The 26699-nt window shown below is 49.3% G+C and overlaps 1 protein-coding gene across 3 annotated transcripts in view; it reads right to left on the reverse strand.

Annotated features, from left to right (window-relative positions):
* CDC42BPG (CDC42 binding protein kinase gamma) overlaps window positions 1–26699 on the reverse strand; it is a 55259-nt gene that overhangs the window by 15925 nt on the left and 12635 nt on the right. For 2 of the 3 annotated variants that reach the window (XM_079956355.1, XM_079956353.1), the window contains exons 2-22: window positions 18619–18710; window positions 17926–18009; window positions 17652–17747; window positions 16995–17143; window positions 16114–16207; window positions 15231–15431; window positions 13491–13739; window positions 12411–12490; window positions 11978–12084; window positions 11132–11227; window positions 10500–10621; window positions 9151–9393; window positions 8149–8259; window positions 7315–7499; window positions 5871–5961; window positions 5366–5478; window positions 3491–3599; window positions 3084–3232; window positions 1959–2047; window positions 1054–1106; window positions 80–184 (exon numbers count right to left, since the gene is read on the reverse strand). In XM_079956355.1, coding sequence (XP_079812481.1) covers window positions 80–184; window positions 1054–1106; window positions 1959–2047; window positions 3084–3232; window positions 3491–3599; window positions 5366–5478; window positions 5871–5961; window positions 7315–7499; window positions 8149–8259; window positions 9151–9393; window positions 10500–10621; window positions 11132–11227; window positions 11978–12084; window positions 12411–12490; window positions 13491–13739; window positions 15231–15431; window positions 16114–16207; window positions 16995–17143; window positions 17652–17747; window positions 17926–18009; window positions 18619–18710 — 2618 coding nt within the window. The remainder of the gene's footprint in view (window positions 1–79; window positions 185–1053; window positions 1107–1958; window positions 2048–3083; window positions 3233–3490; window positions 3600–5365; window positions 5479–5870; window positions 5962–7314; window positions 7500–8148; window positions 8260–9150; window positions 9394–10499; window positions 10622–11131; window positions 11228–11977; window positions 12085–12410; window positions 12491–13490; window positions 13740–15230; window positions 15432–16113; window positions 16208–16994; window positions 17144–17651; window positions 17748–17925; window positions 18010–18618; window positions 18711–26699) is intronic. The other variant, XM_079956354.1, reaches the window with a different exon arrangement.

Consider the following 26699-nt stretch of genomic DNA (forward strand, 5'->3'; position numbering starts at 1 on the left):
TAAAGCCGCCCAAGAGGAAAATGGCAGCCTCGCAACTCCAGAGCTGGCCTGTTTTGGGATTGCTAAAATGGCTACTCACGCTGGACCGCAGGCTCCTCCGCCCTTCGGGGTGCAGCTGGACCTCTTCGGTGGCCTTCCGAGCCTCCTGGGAATCTGGGGCACCCCCAAAAATGATAGCGTCCTTCTGGCAAAGAGGGTGACACAGGTAGCAGAGCGTTTAACTGGACACAATTCAGATTTTTGCTAACACACAAACCTCCCCAGAAGCCCTAAGAACATAAGAGTAGCTCTGCTGGGCCCGGCCAACGTTCCATCTTGTTCTCACAGTGGAAAACCAGCTCCTCTTTATGGAATGTAAGACCATCCATGGCTACTAAGCACAACGGCTATACTTTGTCACCACGGTCAGAGGCAGCAAAAGCTTCAGCATGGCCAATGGCTGGGAATCACAAGTGGGGAGAGTTGCTTTTGTGCTTGAATCCTGCTTGCGGGTTCCCCACAGGCATCTACGTATATCTGGCTGGCCGCTGTGAGAACAGGATGCTGCAGGATACAGACCTCTTGGACTGATCCAGCGGGCAGGCTCTTCCTGCCTTCTTATGAAGGAGTACAATTCTAATTTTACTTCTCTTCTGAGTCCAGAGATCCTGCCTCTTGGTTTCTCCAACTAACATTATCAGATACAATTATAGCTCACAACTTATGTGTATTAAACTTGTGTGCATTTGTTAAAAATAAAAAAGGGGGTGGAAAGGGAGCGGGTGTCTGGGGAAAAAAGACTTTGGCAATCCCACCTGCCATTTATTGGTTTTTAAAAAAGCACAAATGCAATAACCATTAAACACTTAGCCAGCAGTGCATCTAATGGTGTTTGTTTTAGCCATTGTCTCTAGATGTACACATTCAACATTCAGACATATTATTTAATGTAACCCTTCCACTGAGAATATGTGGTTTGGGCTTTATGAGTGATCCCCAGAACGTTTATCCCCTGCATAAACTGAGAGTCGCCTTTTATACAGAAGACTATATTTGTTTCACAAAAAGACTTACGCTGGCACTTCGGAAGGAGAGGAACGGAATCAGAGGTCCTTGGTGTTTGGTGCCTGTCAGGAGAGAAGAGAAAGGACACACTCTGGGAATGGGCCCTATTCTTAACCACAGTTGTCACTGGCCGGCACAGGAACCTGAGTCCATCTAGCTCAATACTGTCTACACTGACTGGAAGCGGCTCTCCAGGGTCTCAGGCAGGGAGATGGTGGAGACTGAACCTGCGGCCTCTTGCAGGCAAGGAAGAGAAGATGCTCTACCCCCCTCCGAGCAAGGGTGTTCCACTAAAAGGGAAGCAAGGTCCCAGCCCTCATGGATCTGAATAAAGGCCTGATTTGAACAGAAACATGGCTCCATCTAGCCCAGTGTTGTCTGCACAAAGTGGCAGCAGCATCTCCCACATCTACCTGGAGGTGTTGGGGATTGACCCTGGGACCTTCTGCCTGCCAAGCAGCTGCTTTGCTGCTGAGCTAAACCCCTTCCCCATAGAATCCCCCAGGGTTCATGGGTATTTTACAGTACAACACAAGACACATAACCCTACAGACTGAATACAAACATGGCGTGCTCACCGCCCTGTCCCCTCCTTCTGAAAACTTCCCCCTTCTTTAGAAGCTCTTGGGGGGCCTAGACATCATTTTAATCCCCCAAACAAGAACCCTGTGAGGTAGGTTAAGCTAAGAGGCAGTGAGTGAGCTCGCCCAGCGAGATTTGTGGTTGAGCAAGGGGATTTGAACCCAGATCTCTCCCAGGTTTTAGTCCAGCACCCTCACAACTATAGCCTGAGCAATGGAGAGACTGGCCCCCTACATTCTGCAAAGGCCCACCTCTTGCCCCACTACTGGGATATGCCATTGGGAGTGCTGTGGTGGGGCTGTCACCCACCCAAAACCCAGCCTGTAGCTCACCTTCCTGGGACCGTCCTTTCAGCTCTCCCTTGGCCTTCTCCAGCTCCAGGCGCAGAGCCCGGTTCTGCTTCTCTGCCTCCTGCAACTGGCTTTGGGACACAGGTCGAGGAAAAGATAAATATGACTTTATGGCATATAGGGAAATTCAGCCTCCAGTAAGAGGGGCTTCCCTTCACTCCAGGTATAACATTTAGAGGAGAGAGGGTTGTGCCATGGACCCATCAAGGGCTCTTTCTTTGCCAGCTGGTAGGAGGAGGAATCACAAAGCACCCCAAAACTCTATCTTGCAGAATTTCTAGCTTCCCTAGGCCTCTCCCTTTGCGTCAAAGGCACCTATCCCAATTAACCCCCGTCTCCACAAATTATTGCACAGACTCTTGGGGAGGGAGTCTGCCCTCTTCCACTGCGGCTCCTCCTCTCCCAATTAACCTCCATCTCTGCAAATTAATGCATAGACACTTTCTGGGGACATCACCAGATGCCAAGCTCTCAGGTCGTCAGGGCTGGAGTCAGACATGGGTCATTTTGAAAGACGCAAGGCTGTCAGTGAAGTTAACTCTTTATTCAAGGAAACGACATTCAATCCAGCAAATTTTCCCAGTAGGTCTTTCCCCTACGGAGCAGTCGCCAGGACTGAATGTCCCTGCCGTCCACCCTTCCTAAGGCTCCTCCTCTCCCAGATGTTTCCCAAGCAGTCTCAAACTGCATCTGCACACCTCTGACCTCTGCTCTGCGAGTTTTCAGAGAAGAGGGTAGGGGGGAGCTTGCTGCAGTAGGAGAGGGAGACTCCCCAGATTCTCGAGCAGCCTCTTGACTCCCCCATCCTCTGCTTCAGCCTCGGAGTCTGAGCTGCTCCCTGTCACCGGCTCTTCCTGCTCACTAAACCCTGTTGCCCCTTTGGCACCCAGCCCCTGCTCCCAATCTTCTCCCTCTGGCCTCTCCTTGGTGTCCCACCACCAATCCCCTGGCTCTGACTCTTCCTCCTCCCTTGGGGGTTCCCCAGCTGGTGCCTCCCATCCTGTTGGTCCCTGACACAGCTTTGAACCCTGAAACCTTATGGTGCAGGATGCAACCCTACTCTTGCCTGTGCACCACCTGCTGCTGCCACCACTGCCGCCTGCTCACCGCTCAACCGCCAGGTGCGAGACCTTCAGCTTATCCAGCTCCTCCTGGACGCCTCCCTTGGCCCGGATCTCAGCTTCCAGGGCCGACTGCAGCTCCAACTTGGCAGACGCCTCCACTTTCTGCAGCCGCCGTGCCTTCCAGAGGGTGTCCTGGAGCAAGAGGCAGCAGGGGGAAATGTCTGCAGAGGTCCTGGGACTGTTGCAGCTCTTGGGATGTGGGGTAAGAAGAGGGGGAAGGGGGAAGAGGCCCCCTGTCGCTACCAGGCATCCTGAGCCTCTGGGGGCAAGGGCTTCTTCTCACTGGGGCAACCAGAATGTGGGTTGCAAAGGTGGAGACATGCAGAGGGGGAAAGAGCCCCCCTCCCCACTTCCTCAAGGCATCCACAGCTCTGAGACAGGCTCTCTTACCGGAGTTTTGGGGCTCTGTGCCCCCGTCTGCTTCAGTGCTTCCACTTCCTCCATCATGTGGGTCGCCATGGCCTGGAGGTAGCCCCTCGACTCCTTCTCATCACTCACCCTGAGATGCAGGCAAAGAGGCACACAGAGTTCAAGACAGATGAAAAAAAATTATTGTTTATAATTTTTATTAAATTTTCTGTTTTACAATTTAAAATACTCATTTTTACATATTTAAGGGCTACCTTTGAAGGTGACCCAGAAACCACAACTAATCCAGAATGCGGCAGCTAGACTGGTGACTGGGGGTGGCCGCTGAGACCACATAACACCAGTCTTGAAAGACCTACATTGGCTCCCAGTATGTTTCCGAGCACAATCCAAAGTGCTGGTGTTGACCTTTAAAGCCCTAAACAGCCTCGGCCCAGTATACCTGAAGGAGCGTCTCCACCCCCATCGTTCTGCCCAGACGCTGAGATCCAGTGCTGAGGGCCTTCTGGCGGTTCCCTCATTGCGAGAAGCAAAGCTACAGGGAACCAGGCAGAGGGCCTTCTCGGTAGTGGTGCCCACCCTGTGGAACGCCCTCCCATCAGATGTCAAAGAGATAAACAACTACATGATATTCAGAAGACATCTTAAGGCAGCCCTGTTCAGGGAAGTTTTTAATGTGTGACATCTTAGTGTATTTTTGGTCTTTGTGGAACCTGCCCAGAGTGGCTGGGGAAATCCAGCCAGATGGGCGGGGTACAAATAATAAATTATTATTATTATAAATGACCTCCCTTCTCTTTGCATGGTTCATTTTACATATCATAAATCCCTGCAAATTTTACAAAAACGATACCATTCAGTATTTCATTATTGCACCCATTAAAGCTTATTTACACTGTTGAATTTATCTTAATGCTGCCAGTGTTTTCAGCTGTACCCAATTATTTCCCATATATTCAAATAAATGTTTTCCAATCTTCTCTAAACATATGTTCTTATTGTTCTCTTATTCTATATGTTAAGTCTGCAAGCTTTGTGTATTCTGTCAACTTAAGCTGCCACTCTTCTTTGGTTGGGACCTCGCTCGTTTTCCATTTTTAGGCTAACAAAACACGGGCTGCAGTAGTAGCATACATAAATAACCTTTTTTGACACCTGGGAATTTCAGTCTGAATTATCCCCAACAGAAAGGACTCTTGATTTTTTGGGGAAAGTACTTTCAATCATTCCCCCCCCCCAATTTATTATGGATCATTTCCCAATACTCTTTTACCCTTTTACAGGTCCACCAGATATGAAACAACATTCCCTTCACTTCTTTGCATCTCCAGCACTTATCTCATTCAGTCTTTTTTTTTTTATATAAGACTGAAAAAAGCCCTTCTTCATGCAGCACAGAGTTAAACTATGGAACTCCCTCCCACAAGACACAGTGACAGCCAGCAAATTAGGTGGCTTTAAAAGAGGGTTAGACCACTTCATGGAGGGCATGGCTATCAGTGGCTACTGCAGGCATAGGCCAACTCGGCCCTCCAAATGTTTTGGAACTACAACTCCCATCATCCCTGACTAACAGGACCAGTGGTCAGGGATGATGGGAGTTGTAGTCCCAAAACATCTGGAGGGCTGAGTTTGCCTATGCCTGGGCTACTGGTTATGCCCTGCCTCTACTGTGGAGGACAAGCAGTGGTTACATTTGCCAAAACAAAGGTCTTGCAGCTCAAGCCTGAAAGCTATGCCTTCCCCATTGAATCTGGGAGCAGGCTGTGGTGAATCACCAGAGACTGGGGGGGGGGACACACCCACTCTGCTTATGCTCAGGTGCACCCCTGTCTTCTTCATCACTGCTCCGTGCGACAGGCCTTACACAGAGAAGGTGCACAGCTGGTAACTCACCACCGCAAGATGTCCGTGATCTGCATCTCCCAGTTGGCAAAGGCTAACTTGTGGGTCTCTGAAGAGCACTGTTCTTGATCCTGTTGGGGGCTGTCGGCGCTGAGTGAATCCACCTGTTGAAGCAAAGGGGAAAAAGCAAAGACAGATGTGAAGAAGACAAGCTTCCCTCCTCCCTCTGCCAGTCTGGATGACTTCTGCAGGAATAAGCCTGCAGAGAACTTTGCAGTAAAAAAGAAAGAGACAAAGAAAGAGGCTTATATGACCATTGTGTTTGAGTATCTTGGAGATCTCATTTCCAGGTGACAAGTATTTAAAAGCACAGAAACAAGGACTTGGAGGACTTCATGCTTTCAGCGTTATTTTAAGCGATGACTGGGGACTTCCTGACTTTTTGGGATCGCACCTGAGAAGTGTGTGGCTCTGGAGAAGCAGCCTGCAGGAGCCACAATCTACAGGCTGCATCCCTGGGCACAACGCCAAGAGTCACAGGTAAATGTATGCATACCTGGTCTCCAACATGCAGGGCACTGACACCTTCCCTGGGCAGCAAACTGTGTGGTTCTTTGTGCCAGTCCTTTGGATCCAGATTTCCCCAACTAGGAAGGAAAGGCAATCAGAGAGATAGAGAGAGAGAGAGAGAGAGAGAGAGAGAGAGAAGAAGAAGAAGAAGAAGAAGAAGAAGAGAAGAAAAGAAGAAGAAGAAGAAGAAAAGAAGAAGAGTTTGGATTTGATATCCTGCTTTATCACTACCCAAATGAGTCTCAAAGCGGCTAACATTCTCCTTTCCCTTCCTCTCCCACAACAAACACTCTGTGAGGTGAGTGAGGCTGAGAGACTTCAGAGAAGTGTGACTGGCCCAAGGTCACCCAGCAGCTGCAGGTGGAGGAGCGGGGAATCGAACCCCATTCCCCAGATTACGAGTCTACTGCTCTTAACCACTACAAGAGATGGAGAGTCACTTTTCCACAGTGGTGTAGTGTGGGGGGTGCAGGGGGGGCCGGCCGCACCGGGCGCAACATCTGGGGGTTAGGGTTACGGGGCGCAAATCCACGGGTTAGGGGGCACAAATCCATGGGTTAGGGGGCGCAAATTACTTGCCTTGCCCCGGGTGCTGACAACCCACGCTATGCCACTGCTTTTCCAAACTCAGAGCTGGGGAGCAAACCTAAAAATGTGGTCTCTTTGGGTTGGATCCAGATTTCCCTAGCCCAACACTCCCCCTGAATGTTTGGACTACAACTCCCATCCACCCCAACCAGCAACGCTGTTTTGGACTACCACTCCCATCATTCAGATGGGGTTGATGGAAGTGGTAGTCCAAAATATCTGGAGAGCACCAGATTCGAGAAGGCTGACTTAAGCTGCCCCACTTGTTCCCATGGGAACTAAATGCAAAGAGAGCTTAGCCTGGACCCAGCCCATAGTTCCCATTTACCACTAGATAACCTGTTCCCCATGCGCCATTAGCAGAGAATGGAAACGCCAGGATCATGTTTTTTTGGCCGGTGAAGATGGCGTTGTGGTAAAAATGTACAAGTGTACGACTGCATCCTGACAAAATCTACTGATGCCACCTGTCAGATTTTTATCTTCTCTTCCGCTTAGTAATGTTTATTTGTTTTTAAAGCAAAGCTTTGTTTATTTCAGGGACACAGAATCATAGAGTTGTATATCTTTTATGCATCACGTTTTATACTGTATTTTATGCTGTTTTTTGTTGTATCAATTGTTTTAAATTTGTTGTTAGCCGCCCTGAGCCCGGTTTTTTGAACTGGGAAGGGCGGGGCAGTTTATATTGGGTTATGCTTTGGTGTTTTATTCTGCTGTGGCCTGTGGTCTAACAAAATAGATGCCATTCTAGTTTTCCTGTTCCTTTGTTCTGACCAACCCATTGCACTCCATTTTCATTTTGCCACCCCACTTCCAAGCGGATCCCTCCCTCTCCTCACCGTTCAGCCTTGGCTTTCTCCAGCTGCTCCTGGAGTTGGGCAATCTCAGCTCGGAAGGCCTCCTGCTGCCTTTCCCTGGTCTGCAGCGCCTCCCGCAGGCCTTTCACCTCCTCCTTTGTGGTATAGGAAACACTTCCTGATCTCCTGGAGCCAGAGGCCAGGAAGAAGGACGCGTTCTGTTTCACCTGCAGGGGGCAGCAAAGTCATTCGGAGAGGAGGGCAGATGCAAACCTACCTGGACCTCTTTCCCCAGAGGAATGCAAAGATATGCAGGTAGCCTTCTGGGGTTTTTTTGCACTTCTCCAAATTTTGCAGCACAGTTCTTGGCTCAAAAAAAGTACCAAATTGCATATGCCAATGCACTTTTTGTTGTTGTTGCATAGAATGTGTTCAAAAATGCACCCTTTAGGTTGAAATGCATATTCCCAAAGCTTGAATTTTGGTGATTTAGAGGTGGAGGGATTTTGCAGTGCACTGGAAACAAGACAGGACAGACTGAAAATGAGATGGAATAAAGACGTGGAAAGGGCCATCAGATTTCAGGGGCAAAGCATCTGCCTTGCATGCAGAAGGCCTCAAGTTCAACCACCTCTGGCGTTTGCAGAGAGGGCTGGGAATGTCCTCTGCCCAAAACCCTGCAGAGCTGTTGCTGCTGCTGCTGCTGCCAGTCAGTGTTGATAATACTGGGCCTCTTCTGCCCCTACATGCAAAACTGGCACAAGCCAGGAACGGACCCATCCCTCTGCCTTTTGCCATGCCCCCCTGGCATGATGACCCTCTTTACAGTGGGGCATCTCCCTCCCCACTTCCCCCACTTTGTCAAGCTGTATTTACCCTCAGCTCCTCCTGCTCCTCCTTCAGCCTCCTCAGCTGCTGCTCGGCCCTCTCTCTCCCCTTCCGCTGCTTGGAGACTTCGTTCATGAGACCCTCAATCCGAGCCTCCAGCTATAAAGGGGAAGAAGCACTTGACTGTAGATGCTACCTGACTGTGGTGGGGGAAGGAGGTCTGGGGTCCCAGATTTTTTGGGTCTTTACTGCGCTACTCCCCATCCCCAAGCAGCTTCTGAGGCTACAGAGGCCCAGGAAGTGGCTTCCTTCAGAGTTTCCTTCATGCATCCATGCGATATATGTCCTAAGAACATCTAGCATCTATGGAAACGGCCCTAAAGAATCATAGTGAGGTTACAGGGAACCAGGCAAAGGGCCTTCTCGGTAGTGGCACCCGCCCTGTGGAACGCCCTCCCATCAGATGCCAAGGAAATAAACAACTATCTGGGCAGCCTTGTTCAGGGAAGTTTTTAATGTCTGATGTTTTATCACATTATTATTATTATTATTATTATTATTATTATTATTATTATTATTATTATTATTTCTGCTGGGAGCTGCCCAGAGTGACTGGGGAATGAATGAATGAATGAATGAATGAATAAATGAATAAATAAATAAATAAATAAATAAATAACATCATCGAGTTGGGAGAGACCTATCTATTCCAATCCCCAGCAATGCAGGAATATGCAGCTTTCCCTTACAGGGATCGAACTCGCAACCTTGGCGTTGCAAGCACCATGCTCTAACCAACTGAACTATCCGTAAAAAGAGCCTAACTGCTGAATCAGGCCCCAAAATAAAAATAAATGCAGGATCTAAGAATCACAAATGGTGTTCTCCCAGGTATTTTGGACTACAACTCCCATCAGCCTAACCTACCTCGCAGGGTTGTGGTGGAGATTATCTGAGGGGGAGAATTGTGTATGCTACCTGGTGCTCCTTGGGGAGGAAAGGAGGAATATAAATGCAAAGAATGAACGACGAAATAAAATGTGGGGGTACCTCTTTGCGCCCGCTCTCCGAGCGAGCCAGCTCCTTGCGCAGCCCCTCCACCCTCCGCGAGGCTGCCTCCGTCTCCTCCTGCCGCTCCCGCAGCTGCCGGGAGTGTCTCAGCAGCTGGGCTCGCAGTTCCCCGCACTTGGCCTCAGCACTCTGCAGCTCCTCAGAGGTGTCCTTGTGCTGCAGCTGTTCTTCCTGCAGCTCCCAGGCCTGAGCTTGGAGCTGCTCCTGGGCCTTGGCCAGATCCTGCCCCCCCCAAAAAAAGAGACAGCGGTGGTGTAGCGGTTAGAGTGTTGGACCAGGACCTGGGAGTGACCAGGGTTCGAATCTCCACACAGCCATTGTGAAGCTCACTGGGGGTGTCCTTCTAGGCCAGTCACTGCCTCTCAGCCTGATCTACCTCACAGGGGTGTCGTGAGGATTAAATGAGGAGGGAAAGAACCATGGGCACCAGCCTGAGCTCCTTGCAGAAAAGGTGGGTTATATAAAGGAAATATATAAATAAAATAAAGGCGCTGTAGAAGTTGGACCCACATGCTCAAGCCTCCGAGAGAGAGAGCCTTCCCTTCACAAGGGGGCTGAATCTGGGTCTCTAGCTTACTGGAACATAATCAGCCAGTTTCTTCAAAATGTTCAGAAGCTCGAAAATGAACACGCTTCGTGTAACGCAAAAAAGGGGGACTGTTTCTGGTACTCATTTTAAAGATCTCCCCCAAAAAACTATTGCTTATGATGCAGAATCCCCTCATTCTCCTCCCACGGCTAAAGCGTTTGCCATGAAATCCTATTAAAATGACCGTGTTTTAGTGAACATGTAAATCAGCCTCGATTTGCCAGCTGCAGAAATGGGAACAATGTAAATTGCACCTTTTCAGGTGAAGATTCAGGACAGAGGGGCGTTTTGTAAGAAGTGAAACCTGCAACAAAATGTTGCAGAATACCCTTGCCCACTAAGGGGACTGGTTCCTGTTCGACAGGCCGGCCACCCATTCCTTCCTTTTGACTCTCCACTCCCCATTTTCCATTCTTCTGACATCCCATCAAGAATGCTCAGTACTTTTTAAGTTCTTCTGGGTGTCCCCAAGTGTTTTTTCACATGTTTGGTTCTCCTCAACATACACTGGGGCTCCCCGGAGGATGCTGGTAGTTTCCCCTTATCCTCCATTTTGGCTTCACACCCCACTTGAGGTCATTAGAGGGAGTGACTGTCCCCCACTTGCGGAATCTGATGGCTGGGAGCTCCTGGGCTCTCTTTGGCAGAACAGACAATGCTTTTCCTTGGCTGAAACTACCATCTCACTATGATGGGACGGTCCAGGTCCCCCGCAGTCGGCCCAGGTGGGATACGGTACCTGTAGTGCTTCATTCTTCTCCTCCTCCAGAATCCTCACACGTTCCTCCAGGGTCTTCACCTGTCTCGATTCCACCCGGTCAAGCTGCTGCCTTTGAACCTTGTCGCTCTCCAAACGATTCTCTGGAAGGGAAGGTACATGAGCCCCAGATGCAATCTAGAGATCCCCCTCCCCTTCCCTTTCAGCTGCCGGCACCAGTGACCTTCTAAGCCCATCTCCTCCAGAGCATCAGGGATCTGTTAGCTGTGGCTCCTGCACTGCAGGGGGTTGGACTAGATGACCCCCGGGTTCCCATTCAACGCTACAATTCTGCGATCCTACCAAACGGGGCAAATGTCTTCCCGAAGACATCTGAAGGCAGCCCTGTATTGGGAAGTTTTTATTGTTTGATGTTTTGCTGTGTTTTTATCATGTTGGAAGCTGCCCAGAGTAGCTGCGGCAAACCAGTTGGATGGGTGGGGTCTAAGCAATTAATAGTAGTAGTAGTAGTAAAAATAATAATTATGCACCTGAGAGGGTCATTTCCCTCTGCCTAAAGACAGGGCAGGCTGCCCCCTGTGCCCTTAAGAGCTCAGGGAGGAATAGGAGGAGAAGGCCTTGCGTCTCCCAAAGCCCCACCAGTGCCCAGGTACCTGCCAACTGCTTCTGCAAAGCTGCCATCTCGTTCTGGAGGCTCCTGAACTCAGAGTCCTTGGCCAGAGTCTTGGAAGGGGATTTTGCCAGAGAATCTGCACAGGGGTGACATAAGGGCGAAAAAACACAAGATGAGCTCCACGGTCTGCCTAGCCCCGACTCCAGATGCTCCGAAGGGAAGCCCATGAACAGGATAGGTCCCTCCCCACTGCCTGCCCCCAAGCCTCTGAAACCCACAGAGCAGGAATGGGGAACCTCTGGCCCTCCAGATGTGGCAGGACTCCAGCTCCCAACAACCCCAGCCGGCATGGCTAATGGCCAAGCACGATGGGAGTTGTAGCCCAGATCCCCATCTTGGCTTTTAGAGCCATTGTGGTTCACTGTCAGTGAGAGACAGGTCCTTCCTGAGTCAGTCGACGGTTATTTTGAAGGCATTATTCAGGGCCAAACTAGACTTGATATTTAGACCCCCCAACTGCACAGTATGCTTAAGGCACATGAGTACCACTTTAAACAGCCATGGTTCCCCCCTCCCCAAAGAAGTCTAGGAGCTGTGGTTTTTTAGGGTGCTGGGAGTTGTGAGGAAACCTCACCATTTCCCTCACAGAGCTACAATTCCCAGGGTTCACTGGGGTGAGGGATTGGTTGTTAAACCCCTCTGGGAATTGTGGCTCCGGGAGGGGAATGAGCAGTCTCCTACCGACTCTCAGCGCCCTTACCAAACTACAACTCCCAGAAATGTAACAGATAGATAGATAGATAGATAGATAGATAGATAGAGATAGATAGATAGATAGATAGATAGATAGATAGATAGATAGATGTGACATGTGGCAAATAAGTACCTTGCAGTTTCCGGGCCAGCTCCATTTTCTCCCGTTCCAGGTGGCGGATTCTCTTCTCTAGGCGGGCAGTGCTGGAGGGGGAGGCCGGGTGCCTCTCAGAAAGGAGACTGCAGGGGACAACGAGAGGAGGTTGCAGGGTCAGGGCCCTTGTCTGTTTTGCATACATTTGCATGAACATGGCAAGCCTCGGGCAAACAACCAACGAGGGTGAGTGAAACAAATTGACAAGGTTTCACGTCTGCCAGAGCTGAGATTGAGGAGGAGCAGTTAGAAGGCTGAGCTGGGGATGGTCAAATCCAGGGTTCAAATGCTCTCTCAGCTACAAAGGGGGACCTCAAGCCACTTCCCCTGTCAGATCCCACCCACCACCCTCGGCCCCAAATCCCACCGCACATACTGAAATGTGTGAGAATAAAATGGAGACTCCACACACCTCCCAGAAGTGAAGGTAAATCCCACAAAAGGCAGGTGGTGGCCAGAGAAAGCAGCGTGGGATACAGGCGGAAGTGTCTCCTAGGAAGGAAGGGAAAAATTGATAAAATCGCAGGGTTAGAAGGAACTTCAAGGGACACACACATCAATACTTCTGCAACCCTTGGGATTTTCCTGAATCTGCTGCACCTCCCCTCTTGGGAATGGGTGGCACTGTTATGGCTGCGAAATGATCAGCATGCACCCTTGCACACTGCTGCTATTATTATTATTATTAAGATGCCTGCTCTCGCCACAGGTGTTTTTACAAAAACAAAACAACAAGCGCAGGGAAAATATTAAAACCAACACACTTTAAAAGGCTATAGACCACTGACAGCCAAAGTCCTGCTTGAAAAGGAATGTTTTCGCCTGGCACCTAAAGATTTGCAATGATGGGGTCGGATGAGCCTCCCTGGGAGGGCATTCCACAAATAAGAAGCCACCACTGAAAAGACCCTGTTCTCGTGTTGCCACCCTCTGGACCTCTGGTGGAGGGGGCACATGAAGAAGGGCCTCAGATGATGACTGCAGGGTCTGGGTCAGTTTCTATGTGGAGAGGTGGTCCTTGAAGTATTGGGGTCCTAAACCACAGAGGACTTTATAGGAAAAACCAGCAATGTTGAACTGGGCCCGGAAACTAACAGGTGACCAATGCAGTTGGGCCAGGATTGGTGTTATATGCTCAGACAGTCTTTCCCTGGGTGAGCAACCTGGCTGTTGAACTCTGAACCAGCTGAAGTTTCCAAGACGCCTTCAGAGGCAGCCCCACGTATAATGTCTATACAGTGGTACCTCGGGTTACAGACACTTCAGGTTACAGACTCCACTAACCCAGAAATAGTACCTCGGGTTAATAACTTTGCTTCAGGATGAGAAGAGAAATTGCGTGGCGGCAGTGGGAGGCCCCATTAGCTAAAGTGGTAACTCAGGTTAAGAACGGTTTCAGGTTAAGAACAGACCTCCGGAACGAATTAAGTTCTTAACCCAAGGTGCCACAGTATTAGAACAGCCCTGAAAGTGAGACAAGCTCCTCCCATACCGACTCCTTGATCATGTCGTCGTCGACGTCAAAGTTGGATGTATCGGCTGGGCTGGCCACCTCGGGCAAGTAGGGTGGGGGGCTTTTGCGGATGTTGTCCCAGTCGATGCCTTTGAAGAAGGGGTGGCGCTTGAAATCCTCAATGCCCTTCTGGCCCAGGCGCAGCTCCTGCCGGCACAACAGCCCTCGGATGAGGTCCTTGGCACTCTCTGAGACGTCGGTGATGTCCGTCGGAAACTGCAGGTGGTCCTGAGTGTGAGACATGCCAAGGGGGAATCAGGAGGTGCAGCAGGTAACAGGCATCCTCCACGCTTGTGGGGGCAAGGAGGGCATATCAAAATGCCCTGAGGTAGTGTTTGCTGGGAACTGAAAATAAATTTGCATACTGAACTAGGTGGGCCACTGTCCTGATCCTTCTTATGTCTTTATCCAGTGTTATTGAATGTTTGAAATAGGTTTTTCAGAGAATCATAGAGTTGGAAGGGGGCATGAGGGTCATCTAGTCCTACCCCCTATAATGCAGAAATCTTTTGCCCAACATGAGACTCAAACCTGTGACCCTGAGATTAAGAGTTTTGTTTTATTCGGAATTGTATCCTTTTAACATTTTGATGTTGACTTCCCTACGCTCCTTTGGGAGGAAGTACAGTGTACTAACTTAATAAAAGGGTAGGAATATCTATTTAGAATTTCCACCTGGCGCCAAAGAATGTGTTCCCTCAGGAGCAAAAGCAAAGATTGAGCCAGAGGAGGGAAGCAGGGGGTAAGGGAGTCATTTTCCATCCCTGGTCTTTTGGTCTTGAGACAGCAATAACATGTGGTGTCGTGGTTTGAATGTTGGCCTAGGCCCTGGTTTGAATCTCCACTCAGCCATGAGGCTCACTAGGTGTGCCCTTGGGGCCAGTCACTGCCTCTCAACCCTAACCTACCTTGTAAGGTTGTTGTTGTTGTTGTGGGGATTAAATGGGACAGAGGAGAACAAAGTATACCGCCTTGAGCTTCTCAAAGGAAATAAGGGATAGAAATGTAAAAATAAAACAAAGAGATCATGTGTCTGAGTGTCGCAGTGGTTCTCAACCTGTGGGTCCCCAGATGTTGTTAGACTACAACTCCCATCACCCCTGAGCTCTGGCCTTGCTAGCTAGGGGTGAGGGGAGTTGTAGTTCAACAACATCTGTGGACTCACAAGTTGAGAAAGGCTGCTTTAGAGGGTCAGACTAAGACCTGGGAGAGACACCAGGGCCCAAATTCCTACTTTTGCCACCATGAAGCTCACTGGGGGATGCGCTTGAGCTCAGTCACTGCCTCTCAGCCTAATCTACCTCACAGGGTTGTTGTTGTTGTTGGGGGGGCTTAAATGAGGAGGAGGAGAACAACATGCACCACACTTTTGAGCTTCACAGTGGGTGAGGGGTAAAGGTGGTAGGTAGGTAAGTAAGTAAATTCACTTCCTTCTAAACCTCATAAAGCCACCTACCTGTGGTTTGGGGCTGTTAAGTAAAGCCCCAGGTCTCTGCCCTATAGTCCCCCCCACCTGATGGCACCCCTGAACCAAAGTGGCATTTCACCTTGGCGGCCCCTCCTGCCCACCCAACGGAGGGATCAACCCTCCTCCTCCCTCCCCAGCCGTATCCAAAGATCACACACAGAAGGCATTAGGAAAACAGGCCCACCACCAACTCTCCCATTTGCTCTGCTACCTGCCCCAACCCCATTCTGACCTTGCTTTGCCCCACTCACCTCGTGGTTCATGATCTTGCCGTAGGTCTCAACCAAGGACTCGGCATAGAATGGGGTCTCCCCGAAAAGCAGCTCATACATGCAGACCCCAAGGGACCACCAGTCGCACTCGGGGCCGTATTTCCCTTTCCTGTCCTCCATGGCCTGCAGGATCTCTGGAGAGATGTAATCGGGGGTCCCCACAGCCACAGAAGACTCCACCTGGGGGTTGGGGGCAGAGAAGGGAGAAAATCTGGACTCCAGCTCAGCTGCATCGTTCCCCAATGGGCAGTGCGATGTAGTGGTTGGAAGGTCGGACTAGGACATGGGTAGGCAAACTAAGGCCCAGGGTTAGGGTTCTCAATCCGGCCTGCAGACGGTCCGGGAATCAGCGTGTTTTTACATGAGCAGAATGTGTCCTTTTATTTAAAATGCACCTCTGGGTTATTTGTGGGGCATAGGAATTCGTTCATTCCCCCCCCCCCAAAAAAAAATATAGTCCAGCCGCCCACAAGGTCTGAGGGACAGTGGACCGGCCCCCTGCTGAAAAAGTTTGCTGCCCCCTGGTTTATACCAGACAATTCTTAGGACCTGGGAGAGACCACAGTTCGAATCCCCTCACTCAGCCATGAAGCTCACTGGGGTGACCTTGACCTCAGTCCCTGCATCTCTGTCTAACCTACCTCACAGGGATGTTGTTGTGGAGATTAAATGAGGAGAATGGTGTGCTCCACCTTGAGCTCCTTGGAGAAAAAGCTGGGAAATAAATAAATGAAGCTCCTCTAGATTGGGGGTCTGAGGGTCACCACACCTCAAGGACCATTCACCACAGGTTGCACCCAAGCAGGAGGGTCAGGGTCAGAGTCAGGCCTAGCGATTCTCAGCCCCCCCCCCCAACACTCACCATGCCATCTGAATGCAGGCGCAGACAGGAGCCAAAGTCAGCCAGGCGAATGTGCCCGTTGGTGTCGATGAGGATGTTGTCCGGCTTGATGTCCCTGCAGAGGGGGGAGCCACAGTGGTGAGCAAGAGCGCTGGGGGTCAGTGGCCAGAAGGGGCGGGGCCTGAAACTGGGGCTCATTGAGGGTCTGGGGGCCAGGAGGGACCCCAAGAGTCCCACTTCTGTCTTCCAGAGGAAGGAGAGTCTGGCAGGCTGGGATGAAAGCCACGGCTGGATTAACTATTAAGCAAAATAAGCATGTGCTTAGGGCATCAAGGGAAGAAATTTTTCCATTGCAGGAATTTTAACGTTGATAGTCACAAATAGCTCAGCTAGGTGTTCATTTTCTCACTTGGAAGTATATTAAAAGTCCCAACAAAACAACTGCAACAAGGAAGGCTGGGGGCCTTGTCTCAACTAAGCATACAAAAAGATGTGTGTCATAAGATTAGTTTGAGGATCTGTTCAAAGATTTTGCAATTAGAAAAAGGATAAAAAAATCTCAAATATAAGTAAAGTGGAAGTACACAAAAATAAACATCATTTTCCACCTTACTGCAGGTTTTGTTTCATTTCAAAAAATAAAATATTATGATTGTTTATATTTTGAATTAGATATATATGGGGCCACCAAAATATTTTAAGTGCTTAAGGCCTCTAAAGATGTGAATCCGGACACAGATAAATGGGAGAGAAGAGGAAACTCTGCCTGCATGCCAATATCTTCTGCTTCCACTTGGGGTTAGTAGGGAGACCAGATGCCACTCTTCCCCATTTTGGGAGTGAGGGAACTGAGGCAGGAGGGCGTTTACCTGCCAGTTCCAGAGCCAGGCAGGCAAACTTACCTGTGGACGTATTGGAGCTGGTGGAGGGAGTGGATGGCCAGGACCATCTCAGCCAGGTAGAAGCAAGCCATGTCCTCAGGCAGGCGGTCCTCAAACTTGCTGAGGAGGGTGAGGAGGTCCCCTCCTGCGTAGTAATCCATCACTAGGTACTGCGGAAAGGAGGAGTGAATTACAGAAGAACGGTGGGCTGGGGGGTAGGGCTCAGCAGGGCTCACACAACAACTGACTCTCTGCTGCCTGCAAATGAGGAAGGTCCTGGGTTCAAATCTCTGCCATCTCCAGTTTACCAGAGCGGAGGGCTGGGGAAAATCTCCTCTCTGCCCAAGATGAAACAAAGGTTGGATGGCCACCTGCCAGGGACTCTTCAGTTTAGTTGTGATTCTTGCATTGCAGGGGGCTGGGCTGGATGACCTTTGGGGGTACCCTCTGCTATAATTCCAAGACCTGAGAGCAGTGTTTGCCAACCTGGTGCCCCTCCAGATGTTTTGGGAAGCCCCAGCCAGCCGGGGCCACTAATCAGGGGCAAGACCCTTGCAGCCCCAAACACCTTGAGGTCACCAAGTTGAGGAAGATGGCATGATGCCTTCCGATAGAAAAATCTCCCCCCTTTCCATTTCTCTCAGAGCCCCCAGCACTGTGTTGTGCGATGAGGCTCACCAGGTAGTGATCGTCCTGGAAGGCAAAGTGCAAGGTGGTGATCCATTGCCTGTCCCCGCGGACCAGCACATCTCTCTCCTCCCGGAAGCAAGCCGTCTGCAGGGAGGAAAAGGCAGAGAGAAAGGAGCTAAGATCCAAAGGGAACTCATTTTATTTTTTGTTTCTGGCTCCCCACCCTTGTGCTAAATGGACCCCCCCCCCCCAAGGCTCTGTACTCATCAGCCTTGAAAGATGCTTCTCCAACAGGGCCTGGCACATGACGGGGGGCGCATACCTCTGCTCTCTTCAGCATTTCCCATTTGTGCAGAATCTTCATGGCATAAACCTCCTCCGTCTGTTTCATTCTCACAACCGCCACCTGGTACAGAGGGAGGGGGGGGGGACACTTAGACCACCACCCATTTTCTCCCCAGCCTACTCTGGTGGCAGACTTTGGGTCATCACTACAGCGCAGCCGATTGTCCATGACTGAGTACGCTGGTTTTAAAAGTGACCATCGTGCTTTCTGGTGCAAAAACCTCTGGCCCATTTTGCCAGTGTGGCTGGGCGATAGCCAGTAAGATTAGATTGGACCTCTAGGCTCAGAAATATCCCTCTGCCTCCCCCAGACCCTGTGGGGTGGGGCTGAGGATCTCATAACGCCTGGGATTTTGGAAAAAGGATGCCTTCCTTTGCAGATCAATTCAGAACCTGCCCTTTCTGAACTTAAAAGAACGAAGGGCCACCATCCCAGGTATTCGCCCATAAGGAATATGCCCATGGGACTTACACCTGCGTAAACTTGCAAAGAATTCTCCTGGATCAAATTTATTCCAGCAAAAGCTTCAGGCAGGGAAAGGGAGGGTGCGGTCTCATCCTTCAAAATTCTGTAGTGGGGAGTGGGGGCAGCCCTGGTCCAAATGCCCATCCTCGCAAGACAGGTGTTTTTATGCCCCCCTCAAAGACAGCGCCCGCCACTGGCACTCACCTCGCCAAAAGCCCCTCGTCCGATCACCTTCAGGATCTCGAAGTCATCCCTTCGCAAGCGCAGCTGCTTGGCCTTGGTGGCGAAAGGGGAGGCTGGAAGAAGAATAAGAGACAGGAAGGGCCCCCCTGGTTTTACTGGGCTATCCATTGGCCGTAATTAAAGAAGAAAAAGATGAGTACATGAAGACTCTCTCCAAAACTGGCCCTCATGTACACTGGCACTGTTCCACATAATACCTGCCTGTTCACATTTGTAAGGACTCTGTTAGTGGGGCAGTACCTAAACTTCAGGGACGCGGGTGGCGCTGTGGGTTAAACCACAGAGCCTAGGACTTGCCGATCAGAAGGTCGGCAGTTCGAATCCCTGTGACGGGGTGAGCTCCCGTTGCTCAGTCCCTGCTCCTGCCCACCTAGCAGTTCGAAAGCACGTCAAAGTGCAAGTAGATCAATAGGTACCACTCCGGCGGGAAGGTAAACGGTGTTTCCGTGCGCTGCTCTGGTTCGCCAGAAGCAGCTTAGTCATGCGGGCCACATGACCCGAAAGCTGTACACCGGCTCCCTCGGCCAATAAAGTGAGATGAGCGCTGCAACCCCAGAGTCGGCCACGACAGGGGTCCCTTTACCCTTTACCTTTTTACCTAAACTTCGGAACTCCCTGCCTATTGATATCTCTGTACAGTACTCTTTTCAGCATCTTCTAAAAACATTTTCATTTGGAGAAGCCCACCCAGCTGTTTAGCTGATTCGAGTTTTAGTCTATTGTTATTTTAGCTTTTTGAAAGTCTTATATTCTTGTTGTTCATTTTTCTTATTGACAATTTCATTGTTTTCTCTCTTTTGTAAACCACATTTTAAAAAATAATAATCAAGTGGTGTATACATTTTATGGGACCCTAAACAGAGCCTTTCATTGTTAAAAAAAAAAAAATCCACACACATTTCCTGCTCATCCTATAGCCTCTGAGCACCTGCCCTTGGTTTCTCGGACCCAAATCTCTTCCTCCACACAATCACTGCAATACTGTAGCTGGGACAGGTCAGTGATATATGAGCAATTCGGAAGTGAAATGCTTTGCAAATTCTGAAATTTTGATTTCCCCTTACAAAGCTGCAGAGCTTTCACGCTTAGCTAAAATTCAGCAAAGCTGTTGGATTCAGGAAGCAGGAGATGACTCGCTCTAGTTGTTAATTCTAAACCTCCAGTTCGTACAGCCATCCTCTTGCAAAGCTTATCCTAAGCTGCAGGCACCAGTCTGGTTTATGTGCAACCCAAAGTGACGCCAGCAAAAGCTTTTATTTCTATTTTTATTTTTGTCTATTTATCTTGCTCTTCAGCCAGAAACAGCGCCCAGAGTAGTAGCAATGGTAATAAGGTGGTTCTTGCCCTCCCGCTAGGGTCCCTCGTGATGTCTATAACTTCATTTTTTGTATCCAGCAGTTCAAAAACTGCACAAGAGCATGGCAGGGGGAGGTTCATAACAACCCTGGCATGTAGCCCCGCTGTTGTGATCACAAGCTGCAGTTCCAACGAAGCCATGCCGGAGATCTCTAAACACAAGTCAAAGGAAGCCAACTGACTCTGAAGCGACTTTTCGGATGACACCATCCATCAAAGAATTAAGCATGCAGAAAATATTTTGTGTATTTTACAGTTGAGAAACAAGAGACAGGTGTCTTGATCAGTGTGTGGACACTATTTATTTAGTTATATTCTCAAAGCAAACAGCCTTGACAAAGCGGATTATAATACAGCTAAGCTGGTGCAAAACAATGTAATTCAATTACAAAAAACAACAACGGAACAATTTCCTGAGTCTTTGCAGTTGCGCAACTAAGGGGTGGGGGGTTTTTTTGGGGGGGGTATGTTATTGGACTACAGATCTCATCATCCCTGACCACTGGCCCTGCTGTCTGAGGCTGATGGGAGTTCATAAAGACCTGGGAGAACGCAGGTGACCCATCCCTGAAGTATGGGGCGGGGGCAAGTGGGTTCCTGAACCACAGCAACAAAATATGGAATGGATCATTTCTGAGATTGCGTGGCAGAGCTGGCCAGGATAGTGTGGCCAACCCACAGCAGCAGCAGGAAGCCTGTGATATCATTGGACTCCAACTCCCATCATCCCCTGCCAATGGTCAGGGATAATGGGAGCTTGAGTCCAACAATTTTGACAGAATTACAAGCCTGGTAGATGAAGGGAACGCAGTGGATGTAGCCTACCTTGATTTCAGCAAGGCATTTGACAAGGTGCCCCATGATATTCTTGTAAAGAAGCTGGTAAAATGCGGACTTGACTATGCTACCACTCAGTGGATTTGTAACTGGCTGACTGACCGAACCCAAAGGGTGCTCATCAATGGTTCCTCTTCATCCTGGAGAAGAGTGACTAGTGGGGTGCCACAGGGTTCTGTCTTGGGCCCGGTCTTATTCAACATCTTTATCAACGACTTGGATGATGGACTCAAGGGCATCCTGATCAAATTTGCAGATGACACCAAACTGGGAGGGGTGGCTAACACCCCAGAGGACAGGATCACACTTCAAAACGACCTTGACAGATTAGAGAACTGGGCCAAAACAAACAAGATGAATTTTAACAGGGAGAAATGTAAAGTATTGCACTTGGGCAAAAAAAATGAGAGGCACAAATACAAGATGGGTGACACCTGGCTTGAGAGCAGTACATGTGAAAAGGATCTAGAAGTCTTGGTTGACCACAAACTTGACATGAGCCAACAGTGTGACGCGGCAGCTAAAAAAGCCAATGCAATTCTGGGCTGCATCAATAGGAGTATAGCATCTAGATCAAGGGAAGTAATAGTGCCACTGTATTCTGCTCTGGTCAGACCTCACCTGGAGTACTGTGTCCAGTTCTGGGCACCACAGTTCAAGAAGGACACTGACAAACTGGAACGTGTCCAGAGGATATTAAGATCTATATGAATTAGAATATAAAGAGGGGAATTATAGTATGTTAAGATAAATTATTAGGATAAAAACAAAGTTGGAAGGATTTGCTGGAATATTTAATTGAATTAGAATACAAAAATGGGAGGCGTGAGGAAGTCAAGGAAATACAGTAAGTGAATGAAAAACAAGGTTTGACTTGTTTTTCACTTCTCTTTTTATTCTTTTTTCTGTTTTTTGATGATTTTTTTTTATATGTACTGTTTTTTCTTGTTTTTTCTTTGATTGTTTTCTTTTTATTTTTTCTGTAACCTTTAAAATCTTAATAAAAATTCATTTAAAAAAAAAAAAAGAGGGCAACCAAAATGGTCAAAGGCCTGGAAATGATGCCTTATGAGGAACGGCTAAGGGAGCTGGGCATGTTTAGCCTGGAGAAGAGGAGGTTAAGGGGTGATATGATAGCCATGTTCAAATATATAAAAGGATGTCACATAGAGGAGGGAGAAAGGTTATTTTCTGCTGCTCCAGAGAAGCGGACACGGAGCAATGGTTCCAAACTACAAGAAAGAAGATTCCACCTAAACATTAGGAAGAACTTCCTGACAGTAAGAGCTGTTCGACAGTGGAATTTGCTGCCAAGGAGTGTGGTAGAGTCTCCTTCTTTGGAGGTCTTTAAGCAGAGGCTTGACAACCATATGTCAGGAATGCTCTGATGGTGTTTCCTGCTTGGCAGGGGGTTGGACTTGATGGCCCTTGTGGTCTCTTCCAACTCTATGATTCTATGATTCTATGATTCTAAGCACTGAAAGATGCACACATTTCTCATCCCATCCCATTAACAGTCCCTTCAAGTGTCCCTATTTTCCAGGGACATTCCCAAATTTACAGAAGCCATCCCGGTTTCTAGTCCAGGATCATGTTCTCATAGTGACCAATCAGATGTCCCAATGAGAAACCCGCAGGCAAGATCTGAGCACAAGCGCCCTCTTGGTGGGAAGGTATGAGCCAAACGCTGGATTTCCGTCTTTTGCTGCGCAAGGAACAGGAGGCAGCCGGGGTCCATCACCCCCTTCAGGGCCTTTAAAGCAGGCCACAATCCCAGCATGCTGATTCGCACACCTCCTTGTCTAACCCAGGCATGGCCAAACTTGGCCCGCCAGCTGTTTTGGGACTACAATTCCCATCATCCCTGACCACTGGTTCTTTTAGCTAGGGATGATGGGAGTTGTAGTCCCAAAACAGCTGGAGGGCCAAGTTTGGCCATGCCTGCTCTAACCACTAGGTATCACTCCTACCAAAGCTGAAGCCCTGCTCGTCACACTTTTTCCCTGTTAGGAACACTCCGAGAGAGGCTGCTAAGCTCTGCCTGTGGCGTGAAAAGCCGCTGTGATCCAACTTGCTCACCTGCCCCTTTCGGTGCCCGGGGTGGGGCCCTATGCCTGCATGCCCCATCATGCCACCCTTGGCAGCCTTGTGCACGCGGTGGCACCTGTCTCTTCCTGTATGGACCGCCGAGGCATCTCTGAGAAGGAAGGAGGCAGAGCGACTAGCCGGGAGAAGGAGCGTCGGAGCAGGGCTGGAGCACCGGCAGCCTCCTGCGCTCCAAGCATGAAATGCAGGGTCAGGCCCAGATCTGGAGCCTCAGCTTTGGGACAGGGTGGGGAAGCAATTCTCCCTTTAAACAGAACAAGTATTGCTGCAGAGCGAAGACAGCAAAACCGGGGGTCCAGGGGTTAGGTTTAGAGACACTCTCTTTCCCCTCCCAAGAACAAATTATCCAGAACAAGCCGATTCATGGAAGGCTCTAAAAGCCCTGTGCATTACAACAACCAACTGGTCTTGGTACAGAATTTGCACACCCAACCATTCAGTGAAGGAGAAGTCACACTGGAACACACTAAACCACCTTCCCCAGTATACTGCTTCCGTCAGACGTGCACAGCAGGCACTATAGAAACTTCTGTCGCCTACAGGACACAAATTCTGCTTGTGGGTTTCCCATCATAGGCACCTGTTTGGCCGCTGTAAGAACAGGAGGCAGGACTGGATTGTGGCCTGATCCTGTGGCCTGATCCAGCAGGCTCTTCTCTTATGTACAGCAGGGGTGAGGAGCCTCTGAATTTCCAGATATTGTTGAACTCCCATCTCCCTTGACAATTGCCTTGGCGGGCTGCGGCTGATGGGAACTGGGAGTCCAGCAACATCTAGCAAGCCACAGGCCCACCTCGCCCCCCAGGCGACCAGGTCTCTTGGCAGGAGGACATTAAGCAGGAGACTACTTAAGAGCTGATGAATTGCCCAAGCCTTGAGGTGCATGATTAACAGAAAAACCTCCCCTTCCCTCCAGCACCTAACTTGTAGAAAACAGGAGATGTGCTAGGGCTAAGTGAACATTGGACCTTTGGCCCCTTATTCCAGAGATATGGGGGAAAGTTGGGGTGATCTTAATGGCGGGAATGCACTCTGCTCAACCTCAGAGGCACTGTTTTTCACCTGTCATTTGGCGATGCGGGAAGCTAAAAACCCCGGTCCCGAAAGCAGGCAAGTTTGCTGGCCAAAATAAGCCCAGCACACTCCTTTTCCCGTACATAAAATTAATCAAGCTGTACAATCTGCCTCAGGCTTAGAACAGGTGGAAAGTGACAGGCGCTGCCAATTTCATTAAGGGATCTCTTTCTCTCTGTCTCTCAAAAGCAACAACAATTGCAGGGGTTTGTTGGGTGAGAAGAAAACCTAAGGAGAGGCTGCTGGGTCAGGCCAGTGGCCTGTCCAGTCCAGGCTCCTGTTCTCACAGGGGCCAACTAGATGCCCCAGTGGGAAACTTTCAAGCAGGATTCAAGCACAAGAGCCCTCTCCTCTCCTGTAGTTTTTAGTAACTGGTCTTCAGAAGAGACAGAGCATAGCCATTGTGGCTAGAAGTCAGTGATAGCCTTTTCCTCCTGCAGGGATTTTGCCCCATCCTTTTTTAAAGCCACCCAGGTTGGTGGCCAGCACTGCCTCCAGTGGCAGTGAGTTCCATAGTTTAATAATAATAATAATAATAATAATAATAATAATAATAATATATTTATACCCCACCCTCCCTGGCCAGAGGTGGCTAACACCAATAAAATCACAGTAAAAACATAATAGGGGAGGACACCCCAATTTAAAATACAGGTTAAAAAGCAAATTAAAATGCAGCCTCATTTTAAAAGTAGCCAATAGACCATAAAGGGAGGGCAACATAAGAGTCAGACTGAGTCCAAACCAAAGGCCAGGCGGAACAGCTCTGTCTTGCAGGCCCTGCGGAAAGATGTCATGTCCCACAGGGCCCTAGTCTCTTGTGACAGAGTGTTCCACCAACTCGGGGCCAGTACTGAAAAGGCCCTGGCCCTAGTTGAGACCAATCTAACCACTTTGCGACCTGGGACCTCCAAAATGTTGTCATTTGTGGACCTTAAGGTCCTCCGTGGGGCATACCAGGAGAGGCAGTCCCATAGGTATGTGGGTCCTAGGCCGCATAGGGCTTTAAAGGTCAAACCCAGCACCTTAAACCTGACCTGACCCTGTACTCCTCCGGGAGCCAGTGCAGTTGGTAAAGCACTGGATGAACGTGATCCCGCGGCAAGGACCCCGTAAGGAGCCTTGCTGCGGCATTCTGCACCCACTGGAGTCTCTGGGTCAGCTTCAAGGGCAGCCGCACTGCAAGAAGAAGTACTTCCTTTTGCCAGTCCTGAATCTTCAAACATTTGGCTTCACTGGACGTCCGCAAGTTCTAGTGTTAGGAGAAAGGGAGGAAAAGTTTTCTTCGTTCATTTTCTCCATGCAATGCATCGTTTTCTAAATTTCCGTCATCTCGCCTCTCACTCATCTTTTCTCTAAACTAAAATGCTGCAACCTTTCCTCATAGGGGAGCCACTCCAAGCCTGTTATCATTTTGGTTGCCCTTTCCTGAAACTTTTCCAATTCTACAATAACTGGAAACTCTGCACTCCCAAGGCCCACTCATATGCTGTAGGGACAGGGAAGAGAGGTGGGCAGGTGGGCAGCAGCAAGCTTGGAGCACAAGCGTCTCAAATACAGGCAGGCAGCTCTCCCCAATCCTTGACATGAAAATGCCCACTGGGCAAGCACCCTACCCAAAGATGCTGCTTGCATGCAGAATTTCTGGATTTGCTGAGCCTGGCTCCCTGGCTGCACCCTGTGGAGGAGAGACCCAGGAGTCCTGGCTCTCATCCAGGCCTATAGCTTTCCAGATGCAGTTGGAGCAGCCAGCATGGCTGATGAGGGTTGTAGCATAACGATGTCTGGTTCCTCAGCCCTAACCACTAGCGCTCCTTTTTGGAGAGGCATGCACAGAGGAAGGTGGAAGCCCAGCTCCAATAAACTCAGGATGCATCTGAATTCTACCAGCTGCTGGGAATCTCCAGTGGGGAGGTCCCATGGGGGCATCTCTGTGTGCACAGGATACTAGGCTAGATGGGAGCCCTTTGGTCTGATCCAGCAGGGCAGACGTTAAGCTCTTAAGCTTTTATGTGAATTATGTTGCTTTTGTTGTTGTTGGCCGCTCTGAGCCCGGCTTCAGCTGGGAAGGGAGGGATATAAATAAATTATTATTATTATTATTATTATTATTATTATTATTATTATTATTATTATTATGTCTTTAGTTGTGATGCATTGCAGAGGGTTGGACTGGATGGCCTTTGGGTGCCCTTCCAACTCTACAATTCTAAGATTCCTTTAGTTTGGACAAGGTCTGGCAGTCAGCATTTTCCCTGGGGAATGGGAATTGTGTGTTTGTGTCGTTTTCAGGGGGCTGAAGTTCTCTGTCCTTGGTGAAGCTGAACTGGCACAATATGTTAAAAATGCATTAAAAATCATACCCTTGTTTCAATTCAACCTGTTTTAATTAAATCCCCTTCTCGCGAGCAGCCTGGAGAATTTCGTTACAGGGTGGCCGGTTGAGAAGACTGCAGATAAATCACAGTAAATGTACTTAAAACACCTCGAGATCCTTCTCGTTCTCTGTTTGCAATTTGGCACAACTTCACTAACGAGCTTCTTCCCTCTAATGAATTTCGCCTCCAGTGGCACCTGGCGCATCCAGTCATTCTGGTCCTTCTGCTGATCGCCTTTATTAGCCCTGTCACATGATCTGGTGGAGGAAAGCTGGCTTCTTCCAGAACATA

The sequence above is a fragment of the Podarcis cretensis genome (genome assembly GCF_951804945.1).
Source record: "Podarcis cretensis genome assembly, chromosome: 16".
NCBI classification, from domain to species: Eukaryota; Metazoa; Chordata; class Lepidosauria; order Squamata; family Lacertidae; genus Podarcis; species Podarcis cretensis.